The sequence below is a fragment of the Neophocaena asiaeorientalis genome, unplaced genomic scaffold, assembly GCF_003031525.2.
Source record: "Neophocaena asiaeorientalis asiaeorientalis breed wild unplaced genomic scaffold, Neophocaena_asiaeorientalis_V1.1 scaffold91, whole genome shotgun sequence".
NCBI classification, from domain to species: Eukaryota; Metazoa; Chordata; class Mammalia; order Artiodactyla; family Phocoenidae; genus Neophocaena; species Neophocaena asiaeorientalis.
In genome coordinates this window covers 8,688,456-8,701,261 of record NW_020173198.1, presented here as the reverse complement: position 1 = coordinate 8,701,261, position 12,806 = coordinate 8,688,456, and the positions used below count along the sequence as shown (strand labels likewise).

General features: G+C 42.8%; 1 protein-coding gene across 1 annotated transcript in view; it reads right to left on the bottom strand.

The window, feature by feature from the left end:
- The window catches only part of TMC7 (transmembrane channel like 7), a 33,433-nt gene that overhangs the window by 15,590 nt on the left and 5,037 nt on the right, over nt 1-12,806 (bottom strand). The window contains exons 4-7 of the mRNA XM_024744531.1: nt 9,239-9,321; nt 5,556-5,701; nt 1,854-2,001; nt 654-827 (exon numbers count right to left, since the gene is read on the bottom strand). Of these exons, the coding sequence (XP_024600299.1) occupies nt 654-827; nt 1,854-2,001; nt 5,556-5,701; nt 9,239-9,321 (551 nt within the window). The remainder of the gene's footprint in view (nt 1-653; nt 828-1,853; nt 2,002-5,555; nt 5,702-9,238; nt 9,322-12,806) is intronic.

Sequence of the window (12,806 nt, the reverse complement as noted above, 5' to 3'; positions counted from 1 at the left end):
TGTGCTCTCATCTCCTTCACTTCCTTCCCATTGGCTAGAATGTGAATGTGGTGAGCTACCCGGTGCCATACAGAAGAAGACCACATTCTAAGGATGGCAGAGCTACAAGATGGAAGGAACTTGGGCCCCTGATGATTGATTTCATGAAGCAGAGCCACTAGACCAACCTGGATTTTTATTTATTTATTTTTTAATTTGTTTCGGCTGTGCTGCAGGACGCGGGATCTTAATACCCCAGCCAGGGATTGAATCCGTGCCCTCTGCAGTAGAAGCATGGAATCTCAACCACTGGACTGCCAGGGAAGTCCCCAACTTGGATTTTTAAAACCACTGTTATTTTAGGTAAACTGAGGCCCCAGATAGTAAGCTGTGCAGTTGGGGGTTAGATCCAGGCAGTCCAGCCTGGATTTGAACATTGTAAACTCCAGGAGGAGGAGGTACCCCCAACACTCTATTTTGGATGCTTTTTGTTTTTCTATTGAAAGTGGAAACTAGTCACTCTGATTTTAGGTTCTCTGTCATATCAGCCAAACTTATATCCCCATATGTAAAACAGAATGACGATGGTATCCACCTGAGAGGTTTGCAATACACTTAGCATACATAACGTCCAACGGGACTAAAAGTTAACTTGACTTTCACGGAGCACTTACTTTTTTCATGTGTTCTTGAGAGAATATAGTCGCTCTATAGATTGCATAAAAGCATGCCGCTAAAACGGCCAGCACGATACAGTTCAAAAACAGTCTCAAAGAGTAAATCCGTATCGTTTCTTCTGAGGTCCTTTCTGCTATTTTCTGCCGTATTCTTTCTTCCTCCAGATCTGCCTGAGAACAAAAGAAAGCTCATTTGTGAGCACTGCGATGAAGGGATATTTAGGGGTGGAAACTGTGACTCACCGTCATACTCTCCCTCTCGATCTTTAAAGTTTCCTAAATATTCATCTCCCCCAGGGATACCCTCCTGGACCAAGCCCAACCAGTTTCCATGTCTCCTAAATGAAGGCAGACCTTCTATTTAAGATTGAAATTAGACTCCACAATAAATGTGAAAACAGAACTATAACCTATTCAGGACATTACCTATATGTTACTATTACCTATATGTTATTTCTTTAAACAAATAATACACTTCATTTGATTCCTTCCATCTCACTTCATTAAACTTTTGATATCATTGTCTCCTCCTCTTTTCAGTAGGTTTGATCAAGATGCTATTTGTTACTCCTTTTCTCCTGATTAATTTGGAAATTCCGCTTTTTCATATTCTCTCCACTCCACCTTATTATCATAGCATTCTTAGTCCTATTTCTTCTGGTTTAAGAGATGTTTATGACAGGTTCTCATCAAGCAGAAAAATAACCGTACAAACCAACAAGGACCTACTGTATAGGACAGGGAACTCTACTCAATATTCTGTGATAACCTGTATGAGAAAAGAATCTAAAAAAGAATGAATATATGTATATGTATAACTGAATCACTTCGCCACACACCTGAAAGTAACACAATATGGTAAATCAACTATACTCCAGTAAAATTAAAAAAAAAAAAAAAAGAATAACAGTTCCCTTCAACTAGGATTAAAATAAGTTTTCTAAATTAAAACAAAAACAAAAAATAGTACAAGGTGATGGGGGAGAAGGGAAGATACCACCTCTTTTCCCAGCCCCAGTTCACCAGCTTCATGCTTGGGGCTAAGGTGATCAACCCCAGGAAGTGGTTCTCTGCAGAAAGCTCTTGAAAACTACATAGGGGCTACACAGCTAAGCACTGGGGACAGCCTGGCCCCCACCAGCTCCTTTGCAAGCTGTAACCCCACCTCCCGCCGAGAGAAACCTGAGTGGCACTCACTCGGAGCTCGTAGCGCAGGCTGCTGTGCTTCAGGTCCGCCACGCTGCGGCTGGTGATGCAGAAGTCCCAGCCCGCAAAGATCTTGTTGCAGTAACTCTGGAAGTGCTCCTCGCTCCGGATCAGATTACTTTTGAACCCTTCCACCGACCTGACCCCAAAACACGTTTATCGTTCTTATAAGACCAACAAAATACAGGCCCATGGATATGCTTTGTCTAAAATTTACAAGTTACACATAGCTGCATCTTCCACCCATTTTGACATGCTTGATCAAGTTCTGGATCGTTCTAAATATGTGGCAGCTAACCAGGCATCTCATTGTTGAAAATCACTTCCTTTCATCCATTCAATGGCTTCTTTCACAGCTGGAATAAAATCCAAACTCTTTTAATACACCCTAGAGGTCCTGCGTGACCCTGCATGGCGCCATCTTTCCTCCCATAGGGCCACTCTGCTGCAATGACAAAGGCTTTTTTCCTATCCATAAACACACAAACTTCTCCTCCAGCCTCAGGGTCTTTGCACTTGCAGTTCCCTCTGCCCTCTCCTCTTCCCATGGCTGCCTCCTTCTTATCCCTCAGGTTTCACTCAAATATCCCCTCCACAGATTCCCCACCATCCCATCTAAAGTTGTGACTCCTGCTTCAAGTCAGTCTCTTTAATTTCCTTCACAGCAATAACCTAATCTCCAATCACCTCATTTATGTGTTTACTGCTTGTAGCCCCTTACCCTGACTAAATTTTAAACTCCTTGAGAGCAGGTACCCTGGCTGTCTTCCCACCTTTATATCCGGAATGCCTGGATATAAATATGGCCACTATCCATGGATACTGGATACATGGATACATGCATGAATAAATGACTTAAATAGTAAAATAACCAAATATTTAGCGAGCACCTGTTTTGGTCAGATGTCACCCTGTTGCACAAGTTCATAATCATTACTTATTCAAATGCTTTCCTGGAAAAAAATACACTCTGGCACTTGGCATAAAAACGTCAAATGCCACACACTCTGTAGACAAACCAGGGTATTTTTAGGATTTGCTACTCAGTTGTGAAGACAATAGAAATGAAAGGAATTATAGCAATCAGTTGTTCTGCCAAAGGTTCACAGCAAAGAATTTATGTCAGAACCAGCTGGGGTGCTTTTCTAAAATGCAGACTCCTGGGTGATTTCATATCCTGAGATTTTTAATTCAGTAGGTCTCATGGGGGGGGGGGCGTCCAGAAATATGCTATTTATAAAGCTCCATGGTGATTCTGAGGTCCCACCCCAATTGAATGGTCTGATTTAGACCAAACCTCCATTTTACAGGTGAGAAAGCTAAGATCTAGAGAAGGGAAAAAGTAATTCCCTAGATCCAAAGAGCTAGTGGCAGAACTGGGGCTAGTACAATGTTTCAGTTAATCCTCCCAACAACCCTTCTAGGTGTGTGCATTTCACATACAAAGAAAATGAGGTTCACCGAGGTGAAGCCACATTTGAACCTTGGTCTCTCGACCCCTAAGTCCATCCCCATTGCCACCCTGTAGCGCTTCCTCCTCCCCGGGTAGGCCGCTCCCCATTACTTCACAGCCACCCTCCCTGCAGGCTTCCCCACGAAGCAGTCAAGGCCCGGAGGTGCAGAAGCTTGAGCAGGACCCGGAGGCGGCTTCACTGTTCAGCTGGTAAAGCTTCTTCTTCAGGGCCCCTTCCAAGGCCCCCGGAGCGCCTCTAGCAATGTGTTCCTAAGGTCTTGCTTTGATTTTTTATCATTTACAAAAGATACTTTCATGTTCTTTGTCTTACAGACGGCCCCTCCATACGGTCTACACTGCCGGTCCATAAAACTTGGATCTGCCCTTGCCGTGAGCACACAACAGCAAAGCCAGAACCCCAATCAACCAACATTTCTTTACCAAGCATCTCTCAGCCCTCAAAATGAGCCACTGCTCCTCTTTGCCAGTATGCTGCCCGTTTCTGTGGGGGATGGACACACACCAGTTCATTTTCATCTCACAGATCCTGACTCAGGATACGAGTGCCCAGCTGGGCTCTGGGGTTTTCTCTGTGGTGGTGAACCCTGGTCTCCATGGAGGACAGACTCAGACACCAAAACCCTGGTCTCTTCTACACCTGTGATAAGGAGCTTCACAGCCCCATGGCTTATAAGCACTGCCCGGCTCTCACAGGCACAATGAAGTGGGTAAGAGAGGTGCCCATCCAAGCATTCCCCTTGGGGCAGAGACAGTAAGCCGTCCATCAGGAATGGGTGGTTCTCCTTTCATAGTATAGCGCTAGTGCTGGGAAGCGGCTGCCAGCCAAGGACAACATTTCCCAGCCTCCCTTTCGGTGAGTCGTGGTCATGTAACTAAGCTATAGCTGATGGAATGTGAGTGACGTTCATCGCTCTCAGGCTGAGCCCAGAAACACTTACCACGTGATACTCCTCCAAGGTGGTTTTCCCTTCCAGCCCTCAAGAGGAACAGCTTAGAAAGCCTGCTGATGATGGCTGAGCTTCAGTCACCTTGAGTCCCAGCAGGACTGAGAAGGAGTCTTCCACACTAACCTGCGGCCCACTAAGAACTTCATGGGAGAAAGATATACAACTTCTATCGTGTTGGGCCACTGTACTTTTGGGGATAGTTGTTTGTTAAAGTAATTTAAAGTAATTAATAATTCTCACTTTTCTTGGGAATTGGCACCTCCCACTAGAATGCCTGCCTACCACGTGAAATGCCACGTTCTCATATGACCCTAACCCACTGGCCACAACTGAAGGGTCAGAATTGGGTACCTGAATGAAGCAGAGCCAGCAAGTCTCTTCAAAGGATTTCTGAGCCTGTGACCCTGGGAGTACACATAAGGAAGCTGCCACCAGAAGAATCAGAGATGCAGGAGCCCTTGCTTTGGGTTGTTTTGAATCCATTCCTATATCCTTGTCCTTCCTGTAATTTGGAGTTTCCTCCCTTCCTTGGTTCTCTCAGCCACTCAATTCCCCTTTAGCCCAGTTAGTCAGAGCTGGGTTTCTGCCACTCGCAACCCAGTAGAGACCTGGTTAGCATACATACTGGATCAAAGATAAGGTTGGTGGGACTTCCCTGGTGGCACAGTGGTTGAGAGTCCGCTTGCCTATGCAGGGGACACGGGTTCGAGCCCTGGTCCGGGAAGATCCCACATGACGCGGAGCAGCTGGGCCCGTGTGCCACAACTACTGAGCCTGTGCTCTAGAGTCCACGAGCCACAACTACTGAGCCCACGTGCCACAACTACTGAACCCCACGCACCTAGAGCCCACGCACCGCAACAGAGTAGTCCCCACTCGTCGCAACTAGAGAAAGCCTGTGCACAGCAACTAAGACCCAGCGCAGCCAAATATAAATAAATAAATAAATAAATAAATAATAAATTTAAAAAAATAAAGGGCTTAGGCTTGATAGATTTAAAAAAAAAAAAGATAAGGTCGGCAGAATGGTACTGGCAAATGTGTTCACTGATGATTGACTGAAGACTCTGGGCTGCTACTCCAGCTCCCAGATGCTGCCTCCATCCTCCAGGTGTCCACAGCCTCCAACACACTCACAAACCTTTTTCCACAAAGCTCAGCCCTGCACTCCGCTCATCCTTTGGGCAATGGCTCTTGGAGTCCACGGACCTCCACGAGACTCCAGCCATCAAGAATAATTCAAAGAGAACACAATGATAAGATAAACTTTACCTCTTCACTATCCAAAGAAGGCTCAGGGCCAGGTAGGCAACTGTGCTTAACACATAAGCCAGAGGCAGATCATAGATGAAGTTCTGAAATTTCACCCCGTCAATGGTGTAATGTCCATAAAAGAGGCAGGTGTCCTCCAAGAAACCCTGGAACAAAGCCAAGGGCAGGAGGTCAGATTAGTGAGTTGACTGCAGGGAACCAGGAAGCCAGTCTCTGCCTCAAGGAACTCACATTCCAGTGTCACTGTTCATCCCTGAATTCCCCAGAGACTGGAAAAATTCCAGATTTGCAGCAACATGGATGCAACTAGAGATTACCATGCTAAGTGAAGTCAGACAGAGAAAGATAAATACCACATGATATCACATATGTGACATCTAAAATATGACACAAATGAACCTATTTATGAAACAGAAATAGAGTCGTGGACATAGAGAACAGACTGGTGGTTGCCAAGGAGGAGGAGGTTGGGAGAGGGACGGAGTGGAAGGCTGGGTTAGCAGATGCAAACTATTACATATAGAATAGATAAACAACAAGGTCCTACTGTATAGCACAGAGAACTATATTCAATATCCTATGAAAAACCATAATGGAAAAGAATATAAAAAAAGGGCATATACGTGTGTGTGTGTATATATAGCTGAATCACTTTGCCCTACAGCAGTAATTAACACAGCACTGTAAATCAACTATACTTCAATTTTAAAAAATTAATTTAAAAAATAATTTAGACCAATTAAAAAAATCCAGAGATATATGGGGTGCCCAACTAGAGTTTGGGGAATAAAGCACAGATAAAGCCTGAGCATTAAAAATACACAGGGGGGGCTTCCCTGGTGGCGCAGCAGTGCCCTCTGTCCCACATGTCGCGGAGCGGCTGGGCCCGTGAGCCATGGCCGCTGAGCCTGCGCGTCTGGAGCCTGTGCTCTGCAACGGGAGAGGCCACAGCAGTGAGAGGCCCGCGTACCGCAAAGAAAAAAAAAAAGAAGTCCATATAAGTGCACAAGAAAGGTTGAGAAAGATATGAACCATGGTGTTAAAGGATTGGTGGTCTCTGGGAAGAGGTAATTTTATTTTTTTACTCTATAAGTCTTATATTTTTATGATAACCATGTATTCTTATACTGAGTACTTAAGTAAATTTTTAATAGAAAAACAAACATGTAGAAACAGAAGACTCCATCTTTTCTTTAACCCTCCTGAAGCTGGGGCACACAGGCCATAAAACTGTACAAAACACGTTTTTATTGCCCCAGGTTGGTGTCAGGACTGTCATCAATCTCTCCTACATAATAAAGTTACATTACAGGACAAAGGTCCACTGGGCCTGGAAAATAATTTCTCTGATACGATCATGAGCTTGCCTCAATTGTTTTCAGCAAAGACAAGCCACTGCTTAATCTCTCTGGCCAGCTCCCTCTTGGGCCTATAATTAAAATTTATATGTGACATGATAAAGGTTATTAACTAAAACTACTATAGTAATCATATTACAATATATAAAGGTATCAAACCAACATGTACATCCTCAAATGTATACAGTGTTATATGTCAATCACATCTCAATTAAAAAAAAACACACATGTAAAAGATGTAAGAATGCTACTTACTTGCTATGTTGAGGACTGTTTTTCAGTGAATAAATGTGATACGCATACTGTAATGCATTAGTGAAGATTTTAAAAACAGGAAAAAAGATGGTTGTAAAAGTGCTACTTGCTCAATATGTTCAGAATACTTTTATTTTAGTCAATGCATGGGATGTCGATTCTGTAATGTGTGTAGAAAAGTTTTTAAAATTCAGTGTGAGAGAGAAGTTGTAAGACTGCTACAGACTTGCAACGCACACGGAGAACAGAACCCTGCTATTTCCACGAATGGATGTGACAGTCATTTTGTAATACATATAGAAATGTTTAAAAACACTTGTAAGAAATATGCTGAAGTGGTATTTGCTTGCTACATAGAAAACCCTGTTCAGCGAGTGGCTGTTTTGTTCATTCTATAAACATGAACAGAAGTGTTTAAAAACACATGAAAAATATGTGTAAGGCTGCTACTTGCTTGCGTGGGTGAGAACAGTGATATTACAGGGAATGTACATGATGGCCATTCTGTAATGCATGTAGAATGGTTTTAAGAACACATATTGAAAACAAATAAATTGAAATTAACAACAATAAAATTTAATTAAAATTCAGTTTCTTGGTCACATTTCAAGTGCTTAAGAGTTAGTGGCTGTCGAATTTCACAATACAGATCCAGAACATTTTTATCACTGTAGAAAATTCATTCTTTGGGGCAGGGCTGTTTTTTATCATGCACAGTTTATTGAACATTTATGATCAAGTGCATCTAAGTCTCCTGTGAAATCTTTCCTGTAACGAAGAAGATCATGGTGTGTGGTGACCTACAACAAGGAACTTCTCTCATGGGATGTGACCTAAAGAAATGGGGCTAACAGCAGTTCTGGGATTTGATCTCACTAGCATGTGACCTTGGGTGAGTCACTGGCTTTCTTTCCTCCTTGCATAGTTTGCAAGCTTCAGTTTTCTCATTTGTAGAGTGGACATTTTAACACCCACCTGACGATTCCTCTCAGTTGTTCTGAGGAAAACATGAGATCAGAGATGTAAAATCCACTTTTTCAAAACCAAATGCAGTGGACAAATTCGATGCTTTCTATTTATCGATTCAGAAATGTTCAACAGCATGGCATTTTAATACCAGTATCTTTCAGAAAGATATTTTTATATACTTGTATTTTTTAAAACATCTAAAGGAGGGGTTCTCAACCTGGGATAATTTTGTTCCCCAGGAAACATCTGGCATGTCTGGAGACATGTTTGCTTGTCACAGCAGCGGGGCTGCTACTGGCATCTAGTGGATGGAGGCCAGGGATGCTGTAAACACCCTCCAGTGCACAGGACAGGCCCACAGCAAAGGAGTGTTGGGTCCAAGGTTGAGAAACCCTAGTCTAGAAGGCAGAGACACCACTTTTCATAGCTGCAATCTTATTTGCTAAAAAAAAGTGGGATAAAAAAAATGAAAGCACACACACAAAAACATTTTTTAGAATAAAGAAGAATTAAAAACTTTTGGAACTACCATAGGAAGGATGAGATTAATTCTACTTTAGAGCAGCAGGTTAACCTGGGATTAATAGACTTTTAAGGGATTTCAGGGACAGCGTATGTGTGTGCACAAGTGTGGTGTGTGTATGTGCACATGTAAGGGCACGTATGCACATGTGTACCACGCACACCTGCGTGTGTAACTGCTGGGAAGAGGAGTCACAGCTTTCATCCAGGTGGTCTAGGATTACAATATGTTAAGGTCTTTCAATGTCAGAGAAGTTACATAAATTCTATCTGGGTTTATTTTCGCGGAAACTTCTTTCTACAGGGGAACTCAGATCTTGTTGCAGGTCAATATGAAGGTGGCAGGAATCAGGAAAAGGCCAAGGGCTGAAAGTGACAAAATACATTTCCTGTATATCTTAGCAGGGGTGGATGAACATTATCCTTGCCGATAAGGTGACTGCAAATCCTGTTTTCTTTCACTGGTACTTGTGTCAACACTCGTTTTTGATTCTCACTGCAGACATTCAGGAACCTGGTCTTTAAATTAACCTATTTCAGTATTGAGGGTCCAAATCCAGAATTATGTTAAATACTTACAGTGCCAGAAAGCAAGTCTATGATATAACTGTAAAAGTAAATGAGTCCAGAACTACTTATTGGATACACTGTGCATTGAATATCTGTAAAAAACAAAAACAAGAACATCAGTGGAAATAGCTTCAGTCTCTATAACTTGTCTATCATAATTTGTGTATATATGCGTGTATATGTATATACATTTAGATGTCATATACAATTATATATGGATATGTTTGTGAATCCGTGATTCTCTATTTGCAATCTAAACACCAGTGCACCAAGTACAGTACCATTTTCCCCTTTCACTATTCTCTAAATACCTGGGGATATGTGTTTTTTCTATACGTTTCGTATATGGGTCTACTAACAGCACAGGCTTTCTGATTGTATTGGTATTTTACGTTTTGGGGTTCATGTTTGCACATGTTTTGGAAGATGTGGTCGATATAATTATTATTCCATTTTAAGCACATCCAGTTTTAAAAGATCTCTACATGTGTGTAAATTAACAAGCAGTTTCACTTAAAAAAACACATATGTTTACCTACATATAATTGACCAAGAAAATTTTTGAACAGCAATTTTAGTGACACTACATTATGCTTGAACAACTAATTCACTTCCTCTGTATCAGTCAGCTATTGCTGTGTAACAACCTTAAAGTCTCAAATGATTTAACCTCCAAATGTTTATTTTCTCCTTCATGGATCTACAGTTTGTGTTCACTCAGCTGATTCAGGCTAAGCCAGGATGGACACCAGGCTCCCAGTTGGGCTGAGGTCTGCTCTACATGATTTCACTCTGGGACCAGACTGGAGAGGCAGTGGCTACCTGGGGGGGATGCTCTCCTCATGGCTCTTCTCATAAGGCAGGCCAACCACATAAAGCCATTTCAAACTAATACTCCACTACACAAAAGAAGTCACATGGCCAAGAGCAATATCAATGGGGGCAGAAAGTATTCTCTGCTCACAGTGGGAAGCTTTGCAAAGTTACAAGTACAGGGAGTGACAAACTGGGGAAAATAATCCAATGTACCACCCCTTCTCTGGACCTTAGTTTCCCCTTTGTTAAAATAAGAGAGTTGAACCAGTTCCTCCAAGGCCAGTTCCAGCTCTGCCATTTTATAATTCTAACGTGTGTGTTCACTCATTCATTCAACAAACACTTCTTAATTACTATGCACCAGGTACATGCTGGAGATAAAATGATGAGTAAGAAATAGTTCCTGCCTTTGAAAAGCTCACCATCAAGTGGTAGAAACGATAGTTAGGAGTTAGGTGTATATAAGGTGCTCAAATGGTTGTATGAACACAGTATTAGAGGCAAAGAGGAGGGAGACAGTCACTATTTGGAGCAGAGTCAGGAAGATGGAAAGAGACAGCTGCCACTCTGCTCCTCACTCACTGTCCTCAAGCCTAGAGGTCGGCAAACTATGGCCCTTGTGCCAAATCTGGCCAGCTGCCTTTTTTTGTTAATACCGTGTTATCGGAACACAGCTATGCCCATTTGGGACGTTTCTCCGTGGTCACTTTTGTGCCACAACGGCAGTACTGAATAGTTGCAACAGAGACCATATGGCCTGCCAAGCCTAAAATATTGACTATCTGGCCCTTTCCAGGAACGTGTCCACCAGCCACACCTGGCTTTTCATTTCCCTAATATGCTGAGTTACTCCCAGCTCTGAACCTTTGCAGATGCTGTTCCTCTGCATGAAGAAGCTTCCCCGAGCTCTCCAACAGCTGCCTTCTCCTTGTCCTCCTGGGCTCGCCTGACATATCCCTGCCTTCACAGAGGGCTTGGGGCACCCCTCAGCCTCCAGTGTCCTGGTGTCTGACCTCTCAGCACCTTATCCTTTCCCCTCCCCCAGAGGCAAATTCATAGCTTATATACCTCTTCATGTGGTCCCTTCCTAACGTCCACCCTCTGCTATAGTGCAGTACCCTGTGGCGGTCCCTGCTGTAGCCCCAGGGCCTGGCTCAGGGCCCAGCACACAGCAGGTGCTCAATAAACACTTGTTGAAGGAATGGAGAAGGGAAGTGAGAAGAGGAAGAAAGGGACATCTGACCCTTACCTTAAGGGACAAAGTTTACTAGGTAAGTCAAAAAAAAAAAAGCATGTGCAGGAGGACGATGCAGTCAGAGGAAATAATAAGGAAAAAGAAGAGATGCGTGGTGTCCACGCTCAGAGTCCAGCTTCATTTCCTCCAAGAGCGTGGCTTCCCTCCACCCAAGGCCCTGCTCATGGCCAAAGGGAGAAGTGAACAGGCAGTGGTGTCTAGTGAGACAGAATAGCATTCAGTTCTTCTAGAAAGAAATAATACTAAAAAAAAAAAAAAAGCTGCATTTATTGAGCACGTTCCATGGGCAAAGCACTCTATTATCTTATTTAATATTCATTTAAAAATTATGAGTATTGCTTAATCATTACTTATACTTAAGTTTTCTGTATTAAGTAATATAGAATTTATACTATTGTTTTCAATTATTTATACTTTAAATAATAAGTATTTATTATCTTTTAATGAGCTAAGTATTAAATAGTGTAGTACAACATTATTTGAATAATGAAACAATTGTCTCACTAGTTAAATCATCACCTTCATTCTACGGATAAGGAAAATGAGGCTCACAAAATCTAATCAACTAACAGAGCTGGGCCTTGAAACCGAACCCAGGGTTTTCACACAGCAGCAGGAGATATTTATCTGTGACATGGACATATTAGAAAATGAGAATGCAGCATCGGGCATGCAGTAGGCACTCAAAGTCAGCGTTTCCACGTTATTCTTATTTGATTTTTAAGTGTAATAGAATTAAAACAAAAACAAATATGATGAGGAGGAATGTTTAGAGCCACAGAAGTGACTGCAGACGGGGCGTTCTTCTGGGGAAAGGAGTCATGTGATAGAAGCAGGAGGTCTCCACTTCCAGCTCCTAGCACAGAGCCTGGTACTAGAGGGTGGTAAATAAACATCTCTGGAATGACAGAAATTATCCCCATTTGAAAAAACAGGATGCCCAGACCTGACTTACACTGAGAATTCAGTAAGAAAACACAGGTCATGCCATAGCGTCTGGCAGATGACTGATGTTTAATAAACAGCAGCCTGAGCACCACCATTATCGGAGATAAAAGCCTTGAAATAAAAGCTTGAAATAAAGTCACTGGAGTCGACTGTATTATGTTTACTAAATAGTCCACTTCCCCACCCCCCACTGCTTCTCCCAAACGCCTTGCTGAACCCAGGAGTGGCGAGTGACTTGCACTGGCTAGTAAGGTGTGGCGAAAAGGATGTGTGTCATCTCCAGGCAGAAGCATTAGAAGCCAGCACGTGTTTGCCATGGCTCTTTTTCCTTTGGCCATCGTGACTGTCAATGGTGCAGACAGAGGCTGCTCCCTCAGCTTGGGCTCCAGAGTGAAGACAACATGGAACAAAGCCACCACCAAACACTGATGGACATACAGTGTGAGCAAGAAAGAAACGTTTGTGGTTACTGGGCGTTGAATTATGGGGTCATTTGTTTCTGCAGCATAACCTAGCCTATCCTGACTCATACAGTCACCCAAGACTTAGATTATAAAG